Genomic DNA, 26,412 nt, shown 5'->3' with positions numbered 1-26,412 from the left:
ACAAAACAATAAAAACAATATATATAAAAACTCCACTATAGTCCTTTTTTCAAGTGAAGACATCACCACATGTGAGGGTGAGGGCCCCTGGGTAACTTTATTCTGCACCATTTAAAAAGCTCTCTGGATGTATTATTTCCTTTGTTTCTACATACAATCTACATAAAAATCACCTTAAGAGTAAAACATGTTTCATTAGATGTTAACAATGCATCAATATTCTTTAGTTTGAGGCGATTGAGGCGTGAGTGCAGAATACAATCGACTCATCTGCCTTCGACTTTATTTGAGAGCGCTGCTGCTGCGCAACATTGTGTTGTCTGAGTGCGATTATCTTCGCCTGAATCAGCCTTGTTTTCATGGACTGTCATTTTTGGTGATGGGAATTTTTATTCATTTCGGGAGTAGGTGAAACTATAACCAAGAATACCTTTTGTATTTAATCGACTTCTAGTAAGACTTTTGTATGAGCTTTCAGAGTAGGGGGGCTCTGAACTTAGTCTGACTGAAATTTGAATAGATCCAAATGTGTCACCTGGAAAAGGATTACCCCCTACGCCGCGACATCTTTTCGTATTACTCATTACATAATATGTAACTAAGTGTGCATGTCCGGGTCGATCATGCTTTGACTGTGCATCAAGTCCAGCTGAAGTGCTACAAAAACACACTACTCTCAAGCTAGCTACATCCTGCTGCAAAGAAGCGGTGCAAAAATGAACGAATCGTCCTTAAGGCGCACATGAAATCTTTGGATATCGTCAACCCTGCCACAGTCCTACACTGAACGGTGAGAGACATTACCATTCGACAAAGACACTTGTGCGTATTTGGACATCCAGTAAACCGCCACAAATGTACGTTTCTTTTGATAGTTAACGCCGGTAATGTATTGCCGTGTCCTGACTCTGCTAACGTTAGCCTGCTGCTACTGATAGCTGACATCACAGGCCGAGCTGAACGATCGGGCCTTTAAATTAATGCTATGGCTATATTATTGATTGACTGACAGACTATCAACAATAATATGATATTTAATATAATTCTGTCACTTTGACATGATGTATGGATTTCTTCTATGTGTCTATTACTACATTTTGTGAGCGTGGCACTGCATGGTTTTATTAACGTCGATTAATTGAATCATCTGAAAACATCTCCATCCAATGTGAAGAGAATACAGTGGTGGTCTCCTGTATCCACTATCCTGCTGCTGCGCTGTTGTTGTTGTTGTTGTTGTTTTCCTTACACAGCAGTCACCGACCGTTGAATTTGTGTAATAATTTGTTAGTGGGTGATTGGGTGTCATAGGCTACTCATGAAAATTAACATCCATGATCATACGTAATAATTATATATTTGCGATGACTGTTATCTTCCGGATTAGCTGGTCACCTTTGCAGGTATGTGTCAAATGGATGTTGTGACACTTCGTGTGGACGTCACATGAATTGTTCCTCATGACTCAGTGACTGAGTGCTTATAGCTTATTAATGCTTGTTCTGTTTCTGTGTAGAGGTCAGTATAGCTATTCCATGTCATCATCATCATCATGCAAGCATACTTAGCATAGTGTCATTGCCTTTTCCCCCACAGAACAAACATATAAGTTAAAGTTTAGTACACAAAGTATTCTCTGGTCTCACAGAATGCTGTCTTTCCATGCTGAAAATACCTGCAGCTAAGATGCACACTCTGACTACACAGTCAATCACAGGTGATTAAAGACCCCTACCCCGGGGTAGGTTTTTTTTTAGGGGTACTGGAGTACCCCTCAAAAAACGTGCTGCCGTTCTACCAGATGAATTGTAACTGTAAAAAAAACTGTAAAAAAAACCCAATAAAAGGCATAAGCCGCAAAAAATATATTAAAAAAAAAAGAAAAAGAAAGGGGATAAGTTGAGTTTTCCTTAACAGCTGCAATGTTGGTGAGTTTAACGTTGTTTAACACAAGCAGATCGCAAAAGCAATTTGGATGAATCGGCTGTCAATGGAGGGTATTGGAACTCTAGATTAAAAACACAAATGTTACAAATTGCGGCTAATAATTGACATCAAGATTACACTTGTATACTGTACCTTAACTCAACTGCTCGGTTAGCTAAATAAGATCTATTTTGATTCTGGAGACATGGTTTTACCCTGAGGAAGTTAAGAAACCATTGAGGCTATGTAAAACAAGGTTCGAGCGAGGTTACTTTATTTTGTCTCCCAGGGGAGACAGTTGTCTTGGAGTTTGGACACACAGACCCGCAGCATACAAAACACATTACAATACAAATCAATAAGGTACACACTACACAGTGACTTGTACCCAAGCCAACATACCTATTTAAAAAAGAGCAGCACCTTAGCACACCTCAAAACTTTCTACAACTACTCCCTTAAGGGGTATAATTGATAGAGGCACAAAGGATGCTTGTACCTCCTACCTGACGGCATTAACCTACTGTACATATACTCAGGGTATAGTACATGGGAGGGGTCAAACACAATTTCTGTGGCCTTCTCAAAGAAGACCTAGTGGGGGGCGGGGTGATGGGAGGTGTAGACATACTAATGGATCTTTCCTGCCATTTTGGCCAATCTAAATATCTCAGATTTGTACTTTACCGTTAGTTACACACAGAGATACACGCACACCACAGGCTACAACATGCGGTTTTTGCTAATACCAACCCTGCCAGTTCTAGAGATACATATTCACTGCCATAATGGCCATCATTGTGACTCTCCTTCTCTCATGACCGAGCCGGGATGTGCTGCATAGTTGAGGTTAGGCAGCTAGTGGCTGGCTTTGTTGTTTTTGAACGGCCCGCTACTAATGCACCCGTGAGAAGCTAGCAGGGCCTGGGTTGCCAGAGGAAGCCAGTGGCATGCGCTTTTTCCTCCCCGATTCTCAGGGTGCAGGATGGGGGCTGTTCCGTAGGACCGCCTGCCCGTGTGTCTAGACTCTAGACCGGCTGCTTTGGACAGCACCTCAAAGGAAAGGCTTGGATTTCTTGGGAAACTTTTCCTCTCCTTGTACACTGTAAATATTTTGCCGCCTTTTAGCTCTGTCATGCTTACTGAGTGTGTTTCCCCTCCTCTGGTTCGGAACACACCCCGCACCCCTGTTCTCTTGCCTGCACTGTTTGATCATTGATGCAGGCCCGAGTGTTTAAAGAATATCAAAGGGATAAAATGAGCCTACATTATACTAACCTCACCATCAGGATAATAAGTCTTGAACTACTTCTAACAACCCGTTTCATATTTTTCACAAGGTTCTTATGAGATTATGTCCTTGTGCACAAACAAAAGACCCACAAGCCCGAATCACGAAAATGTGTTTCTCATGAGTCAGGTTAAATGCTTTGTAATTTGTGTCGCATGCTTGAGCCTGTCTAATCATCATTTAAAAAAAACTTTTGGTCTTGTTAAAAAGCGGATGGCTAAGACCTAATTTCTGTTTATTTGACACTCGGGACTTAATCACACTCCTCCTGACCGCTCCAGATTGTACTCTTCCTCTATGACGGTGAATGGAGGCGTAATGTAATGTTGCTTCCACTTTTCACAGCTCACTGATGCCATCACTACCTTTATTGGGTTGTGGGGAGCCTTCACACTACAGTAGTAGTGTGAAAAGACTGATGGAAATTCCAGGTCTTGTAACTGGTGTAGATTGATGAAACGAAAGCGATACAGTTCTCGGCTTTTATATGGGAGTGGGGATGGAACGTGATACTCAGTTCAGTTCAGTTTTATTTTGGTCAAAAAGCAAAGACATTACATTACATGTATTATCATTATTATTATTATTATGGGAGTGGGGATGGAACGTGATACTTCACTCCCACCAGACCAGTGGTCCACCAACCATCTCTTATTTCTCTCTGCTCCCTTTCTGAACAGGTGAGTGGCGGGCCAATCAGCCAGCCACGCCCAGCCCTCTGTTGCTATGGACGCCTGCGCCCGTATCAGAGGAGTCCCACTCAGGACCAGAGCCTCCATCCGGAAAGAGGTGCAACCCCCACCCATGTTTATGATTTACTGTTTCGTAAAACCTCTAGAGGTTTAGGTTGTGTACTTAACCTTGTCATCATGAATGATATCCATTAGCGATATATATCGCTCCGTTGCTGTGTTGTTTTTGTTGAGGGGTCGCCTATGCCCAGCTTTCCGGGTTTGTGTAAAGTAACATTGGCTTGTGATTGGCTGATCACCCCATAGCAATGATTTGATTTGATGCCCTTTATTCTTTATGCCCTATAAACAGCTTTTGTCCCCACACGTCTCAAGATTTGCCATTGACAATGAACGGAGAAATTGGGTCAAATGTCCTCTAAATATGACGTAAATTAAACATCAATACCTTAAACGTCAAAAAATGTACGGCATAATGTAAACGAGCAAATCGGCTAACCAATCACAGGCAACAGGCATTCTGATTGATGATGTACGATGATAAGAGCGCCTCTCACTTCACACGTGTGATTTTGTTTTCTTTCTTTTTTAACATTGTTTGTTTTTTTGTTCTAATATTGAAAGTAAATGTTGCAAATGACGGAATTTAGAAATGGGATATTTCATAATAGTGTGATATTGGAACAAACAAATATTAAATTAATTATATTACTTAACTTGATTACTGAAAGTCATTATAGGTTAACTGAGGAGTCACTTTATATTATTGTTGAAATTATCAAATTAAAATGAAAGGGATTTTAGTGTGTCTGATGGAGTTGAATCAGTTATGAAGTGCATAAATGTCCCATTTTAGAAAGATGTTATGCCAAAAAAACTCAAATCTGAAAAATGTTTTGTCCCTTATCTCAAGAATGAGTGATATATAAAATCACACCCGTTTGAAGTGTGAATTCAGAGGCGCTCTTATCATTCATCATACATTGTCATACATCATCTCATTCTGGCCAATCACAATTTGCATCCTCACTTTTCCGTCTTCACTTTTCAGCCTATATACTATATATGCAAGAAATCACACCCGTGTGAAGTGAGGGGCGCTCTTATCATCTTACAACATCAATTACAACATAATGTTTGTTAAACAACGGGTGCTAATGTTTGTTTTAGTCCTCAACAACACAAACATAAAATTTCTCTTTATTGTCTATGGTGTTTTCTTAAACGAGCATCGTTGAAAGACAAACATTAAAGCTGCATATAGGAGGGGCTAGTGCCCCTCAAAAATGACACCCGTGTGAAGTGAGGGGCGCTCTTATCATCTTACAACATGATGATGAGACAAAACAAACATTAAATTATCTTTATTGTCAATAAACGCAAATTTGCGTCTACACAAATGTTTGTTTTCACACAATCCCGGGAAGCTGGGCATAGGAGGGGCTCTAGTGCCCCTCGGAAATGTAGATTCCAAGGACAGAAGTTCTTACTTCTGTCTCTGTTTAATGCAATCAAATATATCGCCCACCAGAGGACCTCCGGGAAATCACTAATGAGTGACGCCATGTGACGAAACTGTCAATAGTATTTTGGCCAAATCACTAGCCCTAAAGTTTTCCACATGGTCCTCAAAACCTGTTGTATTCAATAACATTTGATAGCGCTGCTTATTGGACTTCATTATACATGTCTGGGTTTGTAGACTGTTCGTGACGGCGGACCACAGTGTGTGAAGAGTCTTTTGAGGAACAAAAAAGAGCTGTGTAGTGTCGATCTGGAGCTGCAGACAAGGGACACAACAAAGTTAACGGAGGTTTGTCTACACACACACGGCACGCACACAACGTCTAATCACGTGTAAGAAAGACTTTGAGACTGACCATGGTTGTGCTTCCTCAGATCCATTTTGTGTGTCTGCCTGGTCACTGTGAAGGTGAAGATGTCACTATTCAGGTAAACTTTACAGCACGGTGTATGATGGTTAAAATGTTCATATGAACCCATTTAGGCCTGACGTCGAAATAAAAATAAAAGTCTTAAAAATATATGTTCAATTTTCAAAGATTTGTGCCGTATTTTCATGACTTTTCAAAAATAGCAGAATTACAAGCTCATAGGCTACGAGCTTGTAGCTTAGCAGTAGCTTAGCAGTTTATTTCTTCATATAATTATATGGAAATTTTATTTGTTGACGTAATTGTCAGTATATCTAGTCTTAGTTTTAGTCACCATAGCTTAGTTTTAATTTAGTTTCCATTCAGTTTTCGCCAGTGAAATAAAGGTAGTCGACGAACATTTTTTGTCATAGTTTTAGTCGACGAAAACAACACTGGCTGAGACCACTTCTCATCTGAGCTAGCAGTCTTACTATTTGAGCCAAAGGCTGACGTATTGGTCCTGTTTCCTATAGGCTCTTTCCTCTCTGCCGGGGGAGCTGTGTGAGCTGCTAAAGTCCGTCCACATCCAGAGTCTGAAGAACGACGAGGTGCTGATGCTAAAGGACTCCCGCTGGCTGGCCGAACGCAAGGACACCGGCACCCAGGTAGAGACCATGACCGAGACCCGTGTCAAAAGGAGAAAAACTTCATAAGAATACATTATTATACACAAGTGAGCAGACCACTTAAAAACACTGGAGAAAAGGGACATGAGAACGAGCAAAAAAGGTCTTCACTTCCTCTTTGTTTACAACCTTCCCGTTTTCACCCCTTCTCCATTTTTCAGACCAAAGGTGCGGTTCCTCGTTGTATACGCACAGCTGTGAGATGTGGCTCTCACCCTCTCAGGCAAAAACACAGGTGGCAGGACAGAAGAAGTTTGTTTTCTTCGGAATTTGCAGCTGTGTGTGTGTGTGTGTGTGTGTGTGTGTGTGCAAGGGTTAAGACCCTGTGGCCCACCGTATGGCTTTTGTTGTGGGTTTTGTATTGCAGACAGTGGGGACCGCCTGCCCCTACAGCGCAGGCACAGACAGAGGTAGGGCTAAGTGAAGTGTTCTGTGCATATGCAACAAATAATCAAACCGCAATCAAGAGCACAGCCATAACAAGGCACTTCCAGCTGCCTGTCTGTAGTGCTGGGAGAAAGAAAAGTCCCATGTGAATTCCAGCGAGTTTGTGAAGCCAAAGGCTCTCAGATGATTAGCTTGTCTTGTGTCTGGGGCTCTCGGTAGCGTGACAGCCATTGATGGTACGCAGACTCTCCTCAACCAGTTGGTTGCAAGTGCTGTATTTTTTTTTCTTTAATCTGTATGTCTGAGATGATTATTCCTTGGCAGTAGGGATGTACTTACAACTGGCACAGTTTTTTTTTTAATTTTATTGCGAACGCAATGAGCACTAACTATGAGACCCTGCTGATCATGTCTGTGTGTCTGTGTGTCTGTGTGTCTGTGTGTCTGTCCCGCTGTGACACCACCCGCCCGCCACCAGAGGGCGCAGCTGTAGCACACACACACACACAGGGCGCAGCTGTAGCACACACACACACACACACACACACACACACACACACACACACACAAACAACCACACACACACACGAGCTGCGTTCGCTTCCCGCGTTTGCGCGTCTTACTTGTATATATATATACACTTGGGTAAAAACTTTACTGGTGATTGCTGACATGTTTGCTAGCTCTGACTTGACGTTACACTCTCCGCTAGCACTGTATGTGTTGTTTTCCTGTGTAACTTAAATGAGCTATTATCTTGTGATAAATTATGCGATATCGGATCGGTGCATAGACTTAACTCACAGAGACCCAATCCAGAATCCTAGGCTGTATCGAAGTAATTTATGACACTAGTATTGGTATCAGATTCAGAACAACTGTAATACATAGGCAGACAAGTCTATTTTTGGTGCTGAATTGTATGCAAGATAACTTGCATTTTGTGATTCATGAGAAGAAACCACCTCTGCCTCGAGATGTGAATACATCGGATAAACAAGCTGCATGCACTAGATGTCGAAGCTGTGTGGCCCTTATGGGTGGCCTCGACGCTAACTTGTCAACAAGCAGTGATTTTGAGATAGATGCCTGTTCATGGCAAGGACTACATATTACAGTATGTTAAATCATAGAATAGATTTGTCGTTGTCTATTACTACTTAGTAGTAATAGACAATTAGTTAGTCTATTAGTCAGAGTGAGAAGAGGTCCTCACTCTGTGAAAGCTGCAAACTGACTGACTCACAAACTAAAAAATCTCCTTATAAAGAACAAACTCAATTGAACACACCTGGATGTAATTGCTGCCTCTCTCTCTCTCTCTCTCTCTGAGCTGAACACTCAATTATCAAAGAAGTGCTTCAACACAAATAAGGTCACACTGGCTCACATAAGGTCATAGTGACCCAACTAATTAGCACTAATTGTCATGGATTATCATTTTGTGTCACAAAAAATCATACTAATCTATACTTTCTCTATTTTTTTCCTTCTATTTCTCTGTCTCTGCACACACAGTGCTGGTTAAAGGCGATATGTGTTTTGAGACACAACGGACCCAGCCCGAGCTCCTGCACCCAGGCCAGCGTGTCGTCGCTGGTGGGCCTGTTGGGGCGCTACGCGGCGGGCGTCCGCTATGCCCTGGAGCTGCAGGCCCTCCACAGGGGCACGGCGGAGCCCTGCCAGCCGGAGGAGGACGACACCAACCAGTCGGTGTCGTCCATCGAGGACGACTTCGTGACGGCCCTAGAGCACCTGGAGGAGGAGGACACGGGTGGGACGATGCATAAGAACTTGTGTAGATGGGGTTTTAAACCCATTTAGGCCTGACCTCGAAATTAAAAGAAATCTTCTAAATCCTCCAGTTTTCTGAAATAAATATTTTCAAAAATAGCAGACCTACAAGCTCATAGCACGCCACTCGGTGGCACGCTATGAGCTTGTAGGTCTGCTATTTTTGAAAATATTTATTAGCTTGTAGATCTGCTATTTTTCAATAGCTAAATTATAACATAATGTTTAAAACACCAGAGTGGCGCAAATAATTATTTCCACACCTTTTTAATACAATTATGTTCCTTCGCTTGTAGTAGTAGGCTGACATCCAAGTGTGGAAAAAAACAGGTGAACTTAAAGATCCAAGGAACTCCGCTCAGTTGAGTTACTTTATTTAATCATGGCTGTTAGCTTGGCAAAGTTAAAAATCACACCCGTGTGAGCTGAATAGTGCAACTCCCCTCTCTATCCCCCCCCTCCTCCTCCTCTCTCTCTCTCTCTCTCTCTTTCTCTCTCTCTCATTAGCAGGCAACAGTGCAGCGCTATCTCTCTCTCTCTGTTTCTGGCACAATAGCGCCCCTACTGGTACTCATAGTCTCATACTGGTGCTCATGGTCACATAGGTAGGTAGGTTAACGTCACATAGGTGAACACGGACATTGCTGTTCCTTGGAGTGGTTGCACCACTCAAAAAAAAACAACGTGTTTTTAACACTTGGTTGTCAGCCTACTACTACAAGGAACAAGGAACTTAAATGCGTCAACCTACAATTGAACCCTCTCCAAAGAGCACCTGTTTTTCAGTTTCTGATAATCACAGCAATAATCACGCAGCGCTTCCTCGTGTTTTTATTCACTGTAGAGTTGCAGCAGAACATAAGACCATTTGTGGTGCACTTTTAACCCTTTTAAGACCTGAGGCTGACTCTACAAAATGCCTTCTAAATCAAATCGGTAGTTCTCACACTTTCAAGATTTTTAAAAAATGTTTAAAAATAGCAGATGTACAAGCTCGCTGCTACTTTTGCATAGCCAACACAAAAATCTAAAATGAAACGGGTGCTCTCCCGGATTTAATGGGTTAAAAATGATTTTATAGCACTAAGCAACGGCAATATAGTTGTTAACCAAGTTAACAAGTTAACGTCTTAAAATGTGTCAAGCAGGCATTAGCTGTTCACACTCAAATAGAAGCCAACTTAATGCATTGATTTAATTACACACGCATACGCTATGTACATATATATGTACATAGCGGCATAGTACATGGCTGGATGTATTGATTACTAGTGTGATCATGCATTAAAATCGCCCACCAGAGGACCTCTGGGAACTGATTCATGGTTGACGCCACATGACGATCAAATATTTTGAACTTCCATTCTCTCTTTACTCCACTCTGGTTTAAAAATGACAGTGTCTGGCATTCATTTGCATATAATGTCACAGTGATCAAGGATCTTGCTAACCAATCAAGTCTTAGTTGCTGGCTGTTGAGTGATGGAAGGCAAACAACTAAACAGCTGTTGAGCAATAGAAGGCAAAGTGGCACTGAATGAATTGGATAAACACTGACTGACAGCTCTATAGTTTCCTTTGCTGAACTCCCTTAATTTGTTTCTCTCTTGCTGTCCCATTTTACTTTGAGCTTGTTTTTAACACATTTCTCTCCTCTTCCACATATCTCCGTCTCCAGCTGCATCACCCTACTACCATGGTAAAAAGCGGGACGTAGCATCCCAGACGGTCCCAGCCCATAAGAGACGAAAGGACCTATCGGGCTCCCGTGTGATCATAAGCTCCTCCTCCAAGAAGTCGTCAGCCAAACACAGGCCGGCGCCCGAGGTGTCTGTCACTGTGCAGAGGTCGACGGGTGTGGAATCCCAGTGGACCCACTGTAACCCTGGGATCTGTCTACCCTCGTCCTCGACCAATCTCAGCGACTCGGAGGATTCCGACGGCTCCAGCCCGAGCCCTATCATCTTCCTGGACGAAGTGGGTTACCAGAAGAGCCTGCTGGCCAAGCTGGACATCCCCCAGGTGCCGGGGGGACCCCCCCGAGAGCGAGTCGAAGACTCCGACTCGGAGGTCAGCGAGTTCTTCGACAGCTTCGACCAGTTTGACGACCTGGACGAGTTGAGCTCAGAGTGTGGCACTCTGACTCTGCCCCTGGACACCACTCATTCCGCCATTGTCCAGAAGAAGAAGAGAAGGCCCTCTGAGACGAGCGTCAGTGGCTCCAAGTACGTGTCCCGAGGCTGCTCCACCAATGGCATGAACCCTCACCGCTTTGACCAGCCCACTCTCCCTGCTAATGTGAAGAAACCCACTCCTCTGAAGCCCGGCTCTCCCTACTCCCCCCACTCTGACGTTCCCGATTCTCCCCGGCCCGTGCGAACCTCCTGTGAAGAGAGTGGCGGGCCACTTTTCAGCCCCGTCAGCTCATCGGCCTTCAGTCCCTTGGGACTTGGGAGTGGGCCTCTGGAATACTTCTGGAAGGCCGACGGGAATGGAGGGGACGGCTCCGAATTGCGTAAACCCCAGGACCTTTGCTCACTATATAAAACTTACTCTGACTTTGCCAATAGTCTCTCCAAAGAGATTTTGGGTTCCGTGTGTGGCTACCCATCACCCACAGACATCAGTGACAACAAGAACCTCAGCTGTGTCTGCCACAAGGAGTTCCAGAATCCGTCGGGTCACCTGATGAAACTGTCGGACATCCAGGAGACCGTGACCGTGGCCAAGCTGCAGCAGAAGTCTCAGTCTCTGAAGGACGGCATACAGAGGTTCGCCACGGACCTGGTGGAGATGAGCCTGGGCAGTGCCCTGCGAGACCTCCAGAAGGGCGTCTCCACCTGCACCACCACCCTCTGCCACCTGGCTGCCAGGCTCACGTCCTCGGTGTTCCAGATGGCGTTCCATGAGATCGGCATGCGCCACGCCTACGTGCTGAAAGAGCGGGCCGTCAGTGGCCTGGCCGGCTTCCTGGTCGGAGAGGCTGTGACCGGCGCTCTGAAGGAATTCCTCGCCGTGAAGAAGCGGATGTTCCACAGCACCGTGGCCAGCTTCGCCGCCGACCTGGCAGAGGAGCTGGTGTTTGAGGGCATGATGGAGGTCTGTCAGTTCTCCCACCCGTCCACGCCTCTCAACCCGAGCAACTGGCCTTTTGGCTGTGGGCTGGACGAAGAGGAAGAAGAGGAGGTGGTGTCCTCCTACGCCTCGGATCTGTCTGAGTCGGTTCTCCAGGAGGCCTTCATTGAACTCTCCCAGGCTGACGTGGCCTTTACGAGTCAGGCAGCCATCAGCGTCTCTCTAGACAACCTCTACTATGTCAGTGCAGAGGACACCGCCACTCATACCTGCAGTGCTGCCAACGCCAGCCCGGCGGAAGCAGCCCCTGGTCCCTCAGGTGAAGAATCTGGCTGTACAGTGAAAAAAGCCTTGTTAACCGTGTCGGGCATGGCCAGCTGTGTTCCTGTCCCCCAGGCTGGACAGGCCCTCTCCCATATCCAGTCTGCTGAGGAGGTCTGTCACACCTCCCAGGCCAGCCCAAAGAGCAGCCTGGTGACTGAGGAGGTGACTGCAGCCTCCTCTGACACAACCACAGCCACGCAGACCGACTCCTCCCATGACAATGAGAACCCGGCCGCAGAGGGAGAGCCCGGCTCCCAAGGAAAGAATCCCTTCCAGAACTTCTCTGGCAACATGGTGGACATGATCGTGAACGAGGCATGTGAGCTAATAACTGCCACAAAAATGAAAAAGGGTTTCGGTGACTGTGCCGAGTTCTTCACGAAGACCATCGGAAGCCGGAGAGACTCCTCTTCCAGAACTGATACAGTCAGCGACGATGTCCCAGATTCCCCCTCAAAAAATCGAGCTGGCCAGGAGAGCTTCAGATATGATAGTAAAGACTGTGGGTCTATGAGGAAGGGAGAGGTGACTGTGCAGAAATTAACCATTGACTCTTACACTACTCCCTCTCAGAGTCAGGACAGAGCCACCTGCGAGCCTAGTTCCAGGACCAGACCCGTGGCCGAGACGCACCCCGTGATGATTAAGGACACACTGGACGTGCCGGGCTCGGAAGCGGGAGCGAGGCGGAAGTCACCGGCACCGCCCGGTGGTGACTCGTCCCCCAGCTCCGGTCTAAAGTCTAGCGGGACCCCCGGCACGCCTCCTTCCACCCCCCAGCAACCACACGAGCTGTCCACGGAGAAGCAGATCAGGCAGTTTTCCAAAAAGCTGAAAGGCAAGCTGGCGAAGGAGTTCTCCCCCGCGACTCCCCCTCCCACGCCACACTATCAGCCCGAGCCTGACCCGGGGTCCAAGGACTCCACGCCCGAGGCAGACAAGGCCGACTTCATGCTCAAACTCATGAGGTCTCTGTCTGAGGAGGCGGAGGGCAACGAGGAAGGGGAGGAGGAGGAGGAGGAGGGGGAGGAAGATGGAGGTGTCGTTGGCGCCGCCCGGTGTTGGGAGACGGGGGTTCGCCGACCTGAGCTCAACCTGTCGTCGTGTCGTAGAATGTCAAACAAGGAAGCCCTCCACTATGCCGAGAGGCTGGCCTACCACATTGTCTCTATGGCGACGGAGATGGACACCCTGGGGACGGCGATGGACAACAACACGGCAGGGAGAGGAGACGAGGGGGGGAGGAGAGACAGCGTGACGGCCCAGTTCTCGGAGCAGACCCTGAACACGCTGTGGGTCTATGCCGGGGAGGTCGCAGGAGAGGTCATCAGTGACGTGAAGAGGATGGTGGGCTCTGGACAACAGTGTCCCCACCACCGCAGAGCTCCCAGGAGGAGGAGCCTGGACTCCAGATTAGAATGTCCTCCTTACCACCACCAGCTCCTCCCCGGTACAGAGCAGAGCAGTAGAGACTCCAGAGTGGGGAGGCTGGCCGAGCAGTGGTCCAGTGCCCTGCTGAACTCTGTTCTCCACCCTCCCTCCCCCTCGTCTTCCACCACGACCACCGCCTCCAGCTCTGGCCTGTCCTCCGAGTACCCCAGCTGCGAGAGCGTGACGGATGAATATGCCGGCTACCTCATTAGGGTTCTCAAGAAGGAGGGAGGCAGCAGGGAGTTGGTCCTCGACCAGTATGCCAGCCGGTTGGCCTACCGCTCCATCAAACTTGGCTTGGCGCACGCCGCTCGCAAGATAAAGCAGAGGCCCTCCACTGGCCGGTTTCACTCCTCGAGGTCCCTGCCGGAGGAATGGAAGGCGACTGGCTACGAGGGTTCTATTCCCAGGGACAGAATAGGGACTATGAGTTCTCATTCCGGTCAGGAGGGCCAGTGTAGCTGCAGGGACTCTGAAGAGCAGAGCCAGAGGGAGTACGGCAACTTGTTGAACTTTGCGGAGTCCTTGGCATACAACATCACCTGTGACGTCACGTGCAAGCTGCGCCCGTCCTCTGTGCGCTTGCCCAAGTCTCTGACGGACTCATGCCTTTATAAGAAATCCAAATTGGAAGGCATGACGGAGAATCTCATCAGGAACTCCTTTTCTTGCCCCCTGTTGTCCAAGGAGGCTAAAGGCAGGCACTACCACAGTACAGGCAGCCTGTGCGACGGAGTCTACAGCAGCGGGGTGATGCAGGTCATAGAGCACTATGCCAGAAAGATAGTGGACGACACCCTGGAGATGAGCCTCACCTCAGCTGGACACGCGGCCAGAGAGCACCAGAGGGCGCAAGGCCCGGACAGATGCTCCCACACCGACAGGCTGTCTGAGAGCGCAACTCTGGGCCCCGCTCTGGGGGACAGGACCTGCCGTTACTGTCAGTCCCAGGAGTGCCCCTACTGCAGCAAACCCAGCCGCCAACACCACCAACACCAGGCGGGCCAGTGGAGGAAGAGGGCTCCGGAGTGCACTTCTGGGCCAGAGCGACTCTGTGGGCTTGAGATCCCTAAGATCCACATCCACATGGACTGCAGCGCGGCCTTCGCGGAGGAGATGGTGTCCACAGCCATGGAGACGGCCAAGCGCGAGCTGAGCAACACCAGCCTCAACGCAGACAGCGGAATCGGCCACGACGGGGCTAGCTACGCCGAAAGCTTGACCACTGAGATAATGGCCTCGGCACTGTCCAACGCCTGCCAGACCGCCAACGCCAGGTACACTACACACACACACACACACACACACACTCACCTTTACAGTTCCCTTACTGCCCTGAGCATGTGCTACTCTTTATGGCTTAGCTGTAAAGTTCTGGTCTGGTTGATGAGAAATGAGACAGTAACGGGATTTTGGTTGTTTTGTTTTTCTTTGACCTCTCTTCCATTGAGTAATGTAAAGGTTTTCACAGTTCTTGGTATTTGTAGTTATTTTCACTATTTATTTATTTTTCTAGTGAAAGTACAATGTGGATGGACATTGATACTGAGTGTCTACAAACGACATGCTTGACTTGACGTTTTGCTAACCATAAACCATAAAGGTAGCTCTCCACCAACGGAAAGTCGGAAAATCTGTCGGTTGGTATGTGTGGAGAAAAAACGGCCACTATGGTGCTAAAAATGGCTTAATGTCTTTCTCAACACAAAAAACACATGTGAACAATGTACATGCTTAAATCATTTGAGAAATTATACTGATAACTACTGCGCTGCAGGGTGCTTAGGGCATGGGCACAAGGCTATATGTATTTAAACTAGTTTGCTTTATCATATCTTTCATATTAAATGTGAATTAAAAATAACGACAAAATACTGCGTGCATGGATCAATATAATAAATGGCTAGCATGATTAGAGTAGCCTAATGTAGGATACTCGCCACAGGAGCCTTTCGCATTCCGCGTTTCATCATAATCATAATTTTCAGCTGGTGTTTGAATGAGAAAAGCCATCTCGCGTGAGTGCACACAGTCCTGTGCTCTGTGAACTGTAGTAATATGTACTGTATGCCATTTTTATTATTTATTTAACCTTAGTTGTGCTGTTGTGCATTATCTTCTTTGAGTGTTATAGGTTGACTGCACGATGTTCACCTTAGTTGTGCTGTTGTGCATTATCTTCTTTGAGTGTCTGTATTTCTTCTTTTTTATTTTTATTATATTTTTTATCCCACGATTTTGTAACCCATTTTTCACCCCTGTGTCAATCATCTAATGTGATCCTGGGCTCTACACACCCTCCGCCAACCTGCGGAGAGCAACGGACTTAACTCATGCTTCCTTCATGCTTGAGTGTCCAAGTTGCTCCTTTACACCTAAGCGCGTGGAAGGAACACGTTATTCCAACCAGTTCCTTTCCCCTCCATCAGGCGCCCCAGGGGGAGGCAGTTTAGAGACCAGGATTACTGCAAGTTTTTGTGAGGGTACCTACCCTAGGGGACAGAACATGCAGAACATGCAAACTCCACACAGAAAGGCCCTTTCGCCAACCCCGCCTTCGGGTATGGGCACTGATGACGCGGAGGAGGAAACACGCCGCCAGCACCCACAGCGCCCCGAGCGGGAATCGAACCCAGGACCTTCTAGCTGTGAGGCGACAGCACAACCAACTGTGCCACCGTGCCCCCATCTGTATTTCTTCTTGCTTAGCCTTTTCAAAGTCGTTTCTTTAGCGGGAGTTTGCACATTGTTTTATTTTATAAAGGAATTGAATTTAATCATGTCCCCTTTCCCACTCTCCATCCTCTTGTGTCGGCAGCTCTCCGGGGAGGGAGGCCACTGAGTCGACCATGTCCCAGCAGCTGAGTGTGGGAGACGACAGCCTGGGCAGCTGGTCCAACCTGAGCTTTGAGGACGAGCCCCCAGATGATAACAGCAGCTTCCTCCACCTTAGTGACAGGTACCGTACTCTGAATCCACTTTCCTCCTCCTCTAGTGACAGGTACATCCAGTTTCCAACAGAGGTAACGTATGTACAGTATGTATGATGATTTCAGAGTATTAATTTTCTAATTTCTGCACACCCAGTAGTTCTCTGTGTGTGCCTTTGCCAGTGTGTGACGCACCAACAACCTTGAATGTGACTTACAGGCATGGTTTTGTTGATGATCACGTGTAAGCCAAGTTTCAGAGGTTGTGTAATTGACATCCACATGCAGGGTGCAGACCTGCCAACCTGTAAGCATCTTTCGTTACCAGGCACACATTTTGACATCAAAGTACGCTGGTACGATTTCTTTCCCTCCAAAAAGTATGCAAAAGCTGGCGACGCCTCGTGAGTTTGACTATGCACCCCTTTTAGCAGAGCACATATGTCTTTCTGCCATAGATGCATGCTCTAATACTGTCTTGACACTGTAACATTAAACAAACTGCAACGTGATGTTGCCATCTCCCCAATGACAAACTGTTTAATGTTGAGCACTATGTCAATTTTGGTTTGTCAATGAGATTTGTTGCAATGTATGCAGCACGCATGTATGTTTTACATGCATTTATTTTCAACTACTATGCCATATATATATATAGTTGCATTCTTGAAGAAGATACTACAGCACAGCATGTTATTGCAGAATGTAACATAGCAGGTTGTTTAGATACAGATGCTTTGTTTTTGGTATCCTAGTTTCTTTGAGGCACTACATTGTTCTCTACCTTGTTTATTGACTAGAGTTCTTTCTTACTCTGCTTACCGGTATTACGCTCTTGTGCTTGTAAGTCGCTCTAGGTAAGAGCGTCTGCTTCTAGCCTAAATTGTAAATGGCACAGCAGCTACCATTGAGCTATATGCTACTAGTAGCTAATGTAGATCCCATATGATGGACGTATGGCTTGAAGCCGTCGCACTGGTTCCTCATGTCCTTTACAACAAAAAGTGTGTGTGTGTGTGTGTGTGTGTGTGTGTGTGTGTGAGAGTGTCATATACCATTATGATTTTATTATAATGCATTATTATATTATGTTGAATTGACACAATTTGTTAGTGGGAGATGATTGTGCTCTATAGCAAAGCGGCACGACGAAAGTGTGGTACTCAAATTACGTTCTCTGGGTTTGGCAAGTTGTTTTCCAAAACCCAGCTTGCTTCCATTTAACAACTATCCTCACGCGTTAAAAGCACGGGGTAAAGTTTCTCCAGTCCTGTTAACCTGGCGTCATTACTGCCACTACTATTAGTCCTATTATTAGCAATTGGGGAGTTGAGTGCCGTACGAGACACGTTCCTCCACGGTTCATGTCAGTCACGGGCTGGAAGGAGTCTCCCGTGGCCGAGGCCGGACGTGAGGTTCTCCCCAGGTCATGGCAGAGCCTCGCCGGTGCTCCGCTGCCAAGAAGCAATTTTCTCTGATTTGAGCAAATATTGCATTACACATGATGTGTTTTCTCTCATGGTAATGTTGTTATAGATTTTTGATTTAGCGGTCCTCCGCGGCCAAGTTCTTATTGGAACGTTGGAGTAAACGCATCAGATTTACTAGAAGTTCAAGTTTCAAGGAAGTCGGGGTTTCCCTCCCTGGGATGGACGGACACCAGCACATTGTACTGTGTGTGTGTGTGTGTGTGTGTGTGTGTGTGTGTGTGTGTGTGTGAGAGAGATGTGAGCATGGGGCACGAGAGTACACGAGAAGATCTGAGTTTCGGCTGTCTCAGCAACGCGGTCTCACCCAGTCTCAGGTCATAGGCTCAAGGCATATAGGGTGGGAACTGCTGTTGATATTTTCTGGCGCTGCCTTGCTATGCTATCTCTATGGAAGCAAAGCTAGTCAACATGCAAAGATTCTGTCCTGAGGTACTGGGAGCAGAATGCGTGAGCAGCTAGTTATTTTTGGACAACCCGGGCCAAGTGAAGGTATCATAATATTTTCTAAAGGTGTGTCTTTGTGAGCGTTCTTGTCGCCCCCGGTGCAGTTTCCACGAGAACAAAGTCCACCATGTGTAATTCATTTGAGTTCCTCTTCAAAAGCCTCCTCCAAACCATTTCCGCCCCGCGGATGAAACGACCGAGGGGAGGGGAGAAAAAATAAAAATAATCACCTTTTGAGGCCTTATGCAGGCACAGAGCACGCTGACGGACTTATGAACGAGCTGTCAGCATGTGTCACTCACACTAAACCGCAGAGAGAAACAAGGGAATGCATATCGGAGGGAGGTATTTTTAGATGTCAAAAATAACCGCCACCCTGCCCTTGTGCGCTCTACGCCACAGTATGACGGCATGCAGGCTACAGCCAGCGGGCTAATCACTGACTAATTAGTGTGTACTTCTGTTGCCAGCTCGGCCTCCCACTGGAATGCACGGGATTAACGAGATTAAGAGAAGACAAGAATGTAATGATCTAACGCCACAGTAGCATGCCTATATCAACATCAGACAGGGATCACTGGGATCAGTGGTGGAAAGACGTGCATCATTTAGGGAGAATCCTCTTTGGTTTTCAGCCTCACCTTTGTTGTTGGTAAGGTGACGTTAAGCCATTAGTCATTCCCCTAACTTTTTTTATTTTATTTTCATAGACTCTTTATAAGTATAATTTGGAAATTCTCGTGTAACTGCTCATCACTTTTGATAATGTGCTTGTCTGTTTGTTCCATTGCAGTAAAGTTATTATTGGATCACAAATCACACGGGTGTCATTTGAGGTTATGATTTATGGCCTCAGAAACACAACAAACACGAACACACTTTGACAGTGATTGTGTCCTTTGTTGTTACACAGTGAAATGCTCAGTGTAAATCTAACAGAGTGTACAAATGGGCCTGTGAGGGTCTATTTGCTTCCATTTGTATACTCCCGGAGCTAAAGGAAAACGTAGCTGATTTTAAGCCTAAATCCCTCAATTGAGTGAGTGGAACAAACCAGTGTGGGGAAAAAAATTACCCTATGTGTATTTCTCAGTGAAATGTTGACGTCGTAAAAAACGATGACGTGTCATTTCACATCATTGGGCGTGCATTCCGTGCGCTCGTCGTCATTTCGAGGAGAAATACACAGACGTAGGGTAATGTTTTTCCCCCACCACACTATTATTATTATCGATGCCCTCACAATCGGAAACAATGGGATTTAGGTTGAATTTCCCTCTAAATGAACACGTGGGGGATTTCAGTGTACCTTCCTTCTCTCCACCAGTAGCAATGGGAACAGCAGTAGCTGGAGCAGCCTGGGCCTGGAGGGGGATGTGTGTGATGAGCACCTGTCCTTCTCCCCCTCTGACAGGTTGGTCAACCGGCACATTAACACCTGATATACTTCACCGTACTCTGTAAAAATCGTCAGTGTTCCATTTAAACTCTCAGAGTTTACAACTGTAAAAACGGTGTATGTTAAACCAGCTGGACCCCATAACGGGGTCCACTTGGTCGACATAAATAACAGATTTCCAGGTGAAGTGTGTGCATGCTGTGTGTGTGTGTGTGTGGCATCTCTTAAGGTTCGCTTGAGGCCCCCGTGCCAAAGTTCTTGTGTCTGGCGTCTGTGCTTGCTTTTCTGCATGGCTTTAGCACATTGGCGCTTCTAGCCAAACCACTCCACCCCACACCCACACCCACCCCTCACAGTTATGCCAACTTGTCTTCACTGTCACGCTTTGCGAAAAAAAAAAAAAAAAAAAGTGAATTCGGAAAGCCTTCTAGACGTCCTCCGTCCGGAAAGAAAATGATATCCTCGTATCACAACGAGCAGAGTCGCGCAGTCTGTAGCCATGGGCTGTGTCAACAAAGACTCAGATTTACAACCTGAAAAGTGGGAGAAATGAGTCATTTCAAATGACTGTTTACCTGTTGGCATGTCACACAGCAAATATTTGCACATTTGCAAAATAAAGATGTGGAGTACAGTTTGGAAATTGAAGAAAGTATTTCCAGTGTTGGCAAGCACTGCAAGGCGTTGTGTTTTTTGATCTGCTGGTATTTGACAAAAAGCATTAAGCAGGAATGTCAATTTACTGTAGGATGGGAAGATGTCTGTAAAACACTATTACTTCCTCAGGCAGTGTCTAAGATTCCTTTTCTCCAGGATTACATTGAATGCATTGCTTTTTGGCTTATAACCCCCACTATGTTTACATTAAAGAGACTGCATAGTATATAAATACTTTTGTGCTTATGTTCCTGTCTTTTATGTGCTCTTGCATCCAGTCTCCGTAGCCCACCCACCCCTTTCTCTAATCTGTGTGGTATTTCTTGCCTTGCAGTGATTGTACTGAAGACAAGGAAACTGAAGTCAGAGAGGAGTCTAGTGGTGAGGATGTTTTTTCTATCTACACCACACTATTTACCTTCCAGCTATCCTTAATAAATTCCATTTTAATTACAAACGTAACACAATTTTGAATAAGATTCACTAAAATGATCTCTGCTATGTTACTTAAAAAGTAAACTTATGTAGGATATTATTGTAGCAGGTCTTGTTCCTCCCCCTCCTTTGTAGATTCAGAACAGTTGGACTTAAGTGTCCTCCGTCTGTCTGCCTGCTTATGCTATAGTCGGGGATTTTACCACCCCCACATTCAACCTCAGTGTGTGCGTGTGAGTGCGTGCGTGCACGCCCCCCAGTGGGGCTGAAGCTAGACGTAAGTAAATTCTAGTGCAGTGTGGGGGTGTGAGAACCCAGGACAGAATGAAACGGGGCTGGGGAGGGAGGAGTGCAAGACTGATGCCCAAGGGGCAGCTGTGAGGTACAGAGAGGCAGAGGAAGGGAGAAACACATGTCTGTGTGATTGATTGTTTGTGGCTGTGTTCGTGTTTGCCACAGTAGGTTGGTAGGCTTCTGTGACAACGATGACTATGAGTTTCCCCTCTTCCCCTCTTTAGGGACGGTGCGTGTGGACACTAGGACCCAGGCGCAGGCTCCCAGGGCCCTGCTGGTGGTGGTGAATTCTGACGTAAGGGAACTCGGCCGTGACCCTCTGCCCATGACCCTTGACCCCCAGCTCAGGAGCATGCTGCAGTGGGCGGCGGCCTCTATGGTGGACCTGCCGCAAGTCCAACTGAGCGTCGGCACGGAGCTTCAGCAGGTGACGACTCCACCCGTTACCTTTTTTGAGGTGGCGCTAGCTATCCTATATACAGCTCTTTGTCCTAACTCCTGTCACATTTGCCATTGACAATGAGAGGAGAATTTACGTCATGCGTGTGTCTGAGCAGATCATCTATCTATCTATCAATTCACCAAGTCTCTGTACGGACGTGTGTAATCTACGTAACTCGAGAACCGTTCGCCCCACTGACGTAAAATTCGACACGCACGTTCCACCCCGTTCACAGGGAGTGCATTGCCCGGTGTCGAGCCGGTCGGTCCCACGGTTGTCCAGAACCGCCACAAAAGGCCTCTGCCCGGGCTCTGCCCAGCCCTAGAGACGATAAGAGCACCCCTCACTTCAAACGGGTGTGATTTTTTTACCCATTTTCTTTTCCTACATTTAGAAAAAAATATATATATTAAATAAATATATGTAAAATAATTGAATACATTTTAAAACAAACGAATCTAAGAAATTCCGTACATAAAAAATTATAATAATTAAGAAGTAGTGACAAATTGACAATAGCTGATCTACAAGCTCAATTTTGGGTCTCGGCCTGAAAAGTTTGGGAACCACCGTGCTAGATCATAACCTATTTACATTCCGGCGACCTTTTAGATAACATCATGTTATGCCATTGTCATCACGCGTCTGCATTTTTCCGTCTGCCCCCTTCCAGCTCCCGACGGTGGTCCGACGGCTCCGAGAGAGGGAGTGGCGGGTGGGAGAACTCCTGCAAGCCCTGCTGCGCTACTGTGAAGAGACCCAGTCCAACGGCCAGCTCCAGCCACCCTACGTCGGGGGAGAAGCCCACCAGACTCCCCTGTTCCAGTGGCTGCTGGAGCACGCCTAGGCTGTGTCTATCTGCCCCTCATCTGTCATCCTAAACCCATCACCTCCACCACCCCCCCACACCCCATGCTGCTTACAGTGTATCTGTGAACCTCTGCCCTCTAGTGAGCACTAGCGGTGTTGCACCACACGGAGATGGCCAGCAGCTCTGCGGCACAGTGACTGCTCAGTGTGCTCACATGCCACCCCCACTCCTGACCTGTCTGTTGCCTTGTACAGTGAAACCTTTTCTGTAGTGTCGTTATAGGGCTTTATACACCGCCACCCCTAGAGGGCACCATACCAATGAGCTGTTGTAATCTATTTTCATGGCTGTGAGCGTGCGTGCGTGCATGTTTTTGTTTTGTTTTTGGAATTGCATGCCTCGAGTACTTATGTTGTAGGGCCTTTTTGCGTTTTCTTTCCACCCCAGTTCCTTTTTTTTCCTCGTTAAGCATATAAGCACATGCTTTGATTTACTGAACCGACACCCACCTATGCCTTTTTATATTGAAGCACTCGCTGCCCTTGTGCAAGAGAGAGACACAGAGACACAGAGAGGGAAAGAGAGGCCCAGTCCATTTGTACCAGAGAAAGACGAGGAGAAGCGATGAGTGAAATAAGAGAAAGAGAATGTGTTTTCTGTTAGGGGATCCCCGTAGCGGCTGGATCTGATGATGTCAAACCCACGGCTCACCTCTGTGGTGATGTTTCCACATGTCGAGGAGACCAGTGACACACCACACCACACCCTCGCATTATCAGTGCCAGAAGGATTCCAGATAATTGGAATCACATTATCGCACCCGGCCCAATACAGGACAATTATTCCACAGAAAAGAGTCGATCAATGTTAAATTCCATTGTATTCTTTGGACCCTCTTTGTTTGCCCCAGTCAAGTATTGGTCTGTAGCACTTATTGTTATTCAGACTGTTTCCAGCAAGTATTCCGAGGTAATAGAAACATTTAACGTGGAAAAAGGTTAATACTATATGTTGTGCAACACAGATGTTTAACCCAAAAGGTTTACACGCATTGTGAGCTTGTATATCATCTATTTTTGGTGAGCAATACCAAGCACAACTAAGTATATATCTTGCCTTTGAACCCTGCAGTTTGTTACTTTTAAAGTTGTAAAACTCATATCTGTATTATATAAATTCATACCCTAATATATATTGCGCCAGAATGGTCAAATGGGCCCTTCATTTGAAAAGATAATGGTTTACGATACTTAATAAAGCTGCCTTGTCAGTATTAAGATGGCCGTATTTATTTGCAACAGGATACAATGCCCCAACAGTCCTTATAGTACCATGCAACAATTTCCTTGTTTACAGAACACGGTAAAAAATACATGTATCTACAATGGAAGATCTCTCTTTGAGCCAGAGTAAACGTATATGTAGTATATATATTTTTTGAAGATGACGTGCGGAAAATTGAAATGAAGGAGGCCTTGGTGAAGACTTAATTTAGCCAAAACATGGCTAGACAGTCCAGCCCTAGTACACTCAGTGGGACTAACATGGAGGTACACTGTTTGTAACGTGCTTGCGCTTGGGGGTGGTGGGCGGGGTGGTGTCTGTCTCCTTGTCCACTCCTGGGAAGATCCAGTGACGCAGATATAGTCTTATCTCTAATTAAAGGCATGGTCACCAGCCTGTACCTCCAAGCCACAACTGGCAGCCTTCTTATAGCTCGAGCCCAGAGTCACACATTCTGTCACCCACGCTCCTCACGTCACCGTGTGGGATGCAGGAATGTGACCACCACACTTTTTTGCACCATACATCCCACCCTCACCCGTCATACACATATGTAGACATATATACACTCATCAACCCCTGAATTTCACCCCACACGGACCACACAATCAGCCACTTTTTGACCAGACTAAGGACAGGCCGGGCATTTCCACTCTGGCTCCCTCAGTCCTCCCCTCCCTTGCTTGACTGAGTAACATCCCAATAACCTGACATGTCTAGGTGACTGAGCCTGCATTCAGTCAGTCTCCATACACACCGTGCCCTGAGGGTTACCACCAGCTCCAAATGAGTATCACCAGGAACTATATGTGTCAGTTTTTGTGGGGGAAGCATCTGAAAACTAAACATTCTCTGGTCCAAGAATGATAGGAAGTCTGTGTTTCTTGAGTTTGAAACCCTGTAAAATACCTTGATTTATTGTCATTGATTAACTATTGTTCACTTGCATGGCTAAATCTTCATTGACTTCTTCAGTTGAATATGATTACTGTTATAATTATTGTATAGGCCTAATACTGATTAGGGGTTCTTCTTTGTCAACCTCCCCACACTTTGCTCTAGGCCTCTGCTGGTGCCTTGTCCGCTATATTCTATCTCTAGGCTGCCAAGCGTCCTGAAACTTAGGGGTTGTTGCTTGTTTACAATTTACTGTAATTATATCACCATCCAGTCAAACCTGTATTTTACTGTTCAGATATCCAAGTTATAACCAGTATTCAAAAACTGTGGAAGAAATGGAAATTATCGAGGGCGTGCTGAAGATGTGTAAACTGCGAGACACGATGTGTGGCGTGCAATCTCGGTTTATGTAAGGAGATGAGGAATGCGATATTGGGATTAGTGGACTTGATAAATGGGGAGAGCACAGAAAAGTAGGCGCAAATGTACTGAATGTTTAGCCAAGTTATGGAATTTCCATGCCCCCCCTTTCCCAACACGTCTGCTTTCTTTCTTCACTGCACCCTTCTTTATCTTTAGTGTACCGTACATTCCTAAAGCGCTCCGTTTGTGTTGGTGAAAGATGAACGTGTACCTGCGGAGAATCAATGCCCATTTAGCAACAACCAATCAGTCTAGTATGTTACTGATGGTCCAGCGTTACATTTTGAGCCTCTCTCCTACCTTAGACAGGCAAATCTGTACTTTTCTTTTTTCCTGCTTCCTCGTAAAATCCTTTGCCAAATAAGATATTTAATAATTTATGTAAGTTATATATAACACTGTACACTACTTGTTCCCCTAGCGGCATTGCTGAATAGTTTACACATTCTAAGCTTGAAGTGAAAGCACTATATTTGTCAATGTTAAAGCTACAGTGTGTGTGTGAGACAATAAAGCTTTTTCATGTTCTTCGAGTTTCCGCCTCCCTTTAACCCATTCTGACCTGAGATCAGATTCTAAAAATGTCTTCTACATCCTGACAGTTTTCCATTCTGACCTGAGATCAGATTCTAAAAATGTCTTCTATGTCAGTCGCTCTTCGATTTTTCAAAAATAGCAGACCTACAAGCTCGTAGCTATGAGCTTGTAGATCTGCTATTTTTAAATAGCTAAAGCATAACATAATGCTAACACCAAAATGGGTTAACCATGTAAACCCTGGTATCCCTATTCCGGGCATGTCATAACAGATTTATGTTCATTGAAAATAGACGATCTACAATAAGGTTATTTTCAGAAAAGTAATGACAGGGCCAAGTACAGTCCTTGGGGGGACCCTGGTCAACTAAGTAATTGGTTAAAGAGATTATTATGAACTTGCATGGTCATGTTACTGTATAACAGGCTTGACGGACAACAGTCATGGTTCTTAGTTCAAAGTAGGCCTACTCTTATTTCCACACAACATTTCACTGTAAAAAAATAAGAATATAATGAGCTCTGTCTCGATGGCTGGTTTATTCTCACAATGCACAGAAGGTGTGTATTCACCAGATGTAACTGCTTAAAATATCCATCACCCACCCAGCTATTATATAATATATAATAGCTGTTATATAATAATATATAATAGCTGTGGGTGATGGATATTTTTCTTAATTTCCTGAAAAAATATATATTTTTCATTTCCTGAAAAATGAACATTTTGGAGTTATGAGGTTTCCTCCCGACAGCAGAGGTATATTATTACATTATATTCCACTAGAATATCAGATTGGTAAGCATGACGTTTGTGCAACATTACATTTTGGAGTATGAAATTATATTTTCTCCAGACATTTCACTGGGAAACTGTGACTTG

The 26,412-nt window shown here is 45.8% G+C and overlaps 1 protein-coding gene across 4 annotated transcripts; it reads left to right on the top strand.

The window, feature by feature from the left end:
- Positions 1–367: 367 nt before the first annotated feature.
- akap11 (A kinase (PRKA) anchor protein 11) lies at positions 368–25,519 on the top strand. Of its 4 annotated transcripts, none has more exons than XM_083777139.1 (12): positions 368–790; positions 3,898–4,006; positions 5,612–5,722; positions 5,809–5,862; positions 6,320–6,451; positions 8,378–8,633; positions 10,332–14,760; positions 16,302–16,442; positions 19,678–19,761; positions 20,738–20,784; positions 21,357–21,559; positions 22,248–25,519. In XM_083777139.1, the coding sequence occupies exons 2-12, from the start codon at positions 3,944–3,946 to the stop codon at positions 22,419–22,421; spliced, it is 5,694 nt and encodes a 1,897-aa protein (XP_083633265.1). In that variant the 5' UTR covers positions 368–790; positions 3,898–3,943; the 3' UTR covers positions 22,422–25,519. The 4 variants fall into 4 exon arrangements, with proteins under 4 accessions (XP_083633265.1, XP_083633263.1, XP_083633266.1 ...); XM_083777137.1 differs by having other exon boundaries at positions 19,675–19,761; XM_083777138.1 differs by having other exon boundaries at positions 763–857; positions 19,675–19,761.
- The last annotated feature ends 893 nt before the right edge of the window (positions 25,520–26,412 follow it).

The sequence above is a fragment of the Protomyctophum parallelum genome (assembly GCF_964188405.1).
Source record: "Protomyctophum parallelum genome assembly, chromosome: 11".
NCBI lineage: Eukaryota > Metazoa > Chordata > Actinopteri > Myctophiformes > Myctophidae > Protomyctophum > Protomyctophum parallelum.
This window is presented reverse-complemented; position numbering and strand designations above follow the sequence as displayed.

Coding starts and splice junctions, on each gene's coding strand:
- akap11 (XM_083777137.1), top strand. CDS start 3,944: ATGGACGCCTGCGCCCGTATCAGAGGAGTCCCACTCAGGACCAGAGCC. Junction 8,634..10,331: donor CCTGGAGGAGGAGGACACGG/GTGGGACGATGC, acceptor CTCCGTCTCCAG/CTGCATCACCCTACTACCAT. Junction 21,560..22,247: donor TCGGCACGGAGCTTCAGCAG/GTGACGACTCCA, acceptor GCCCCCTTCCAG/CTCCCGACGGTGGTCCGACG.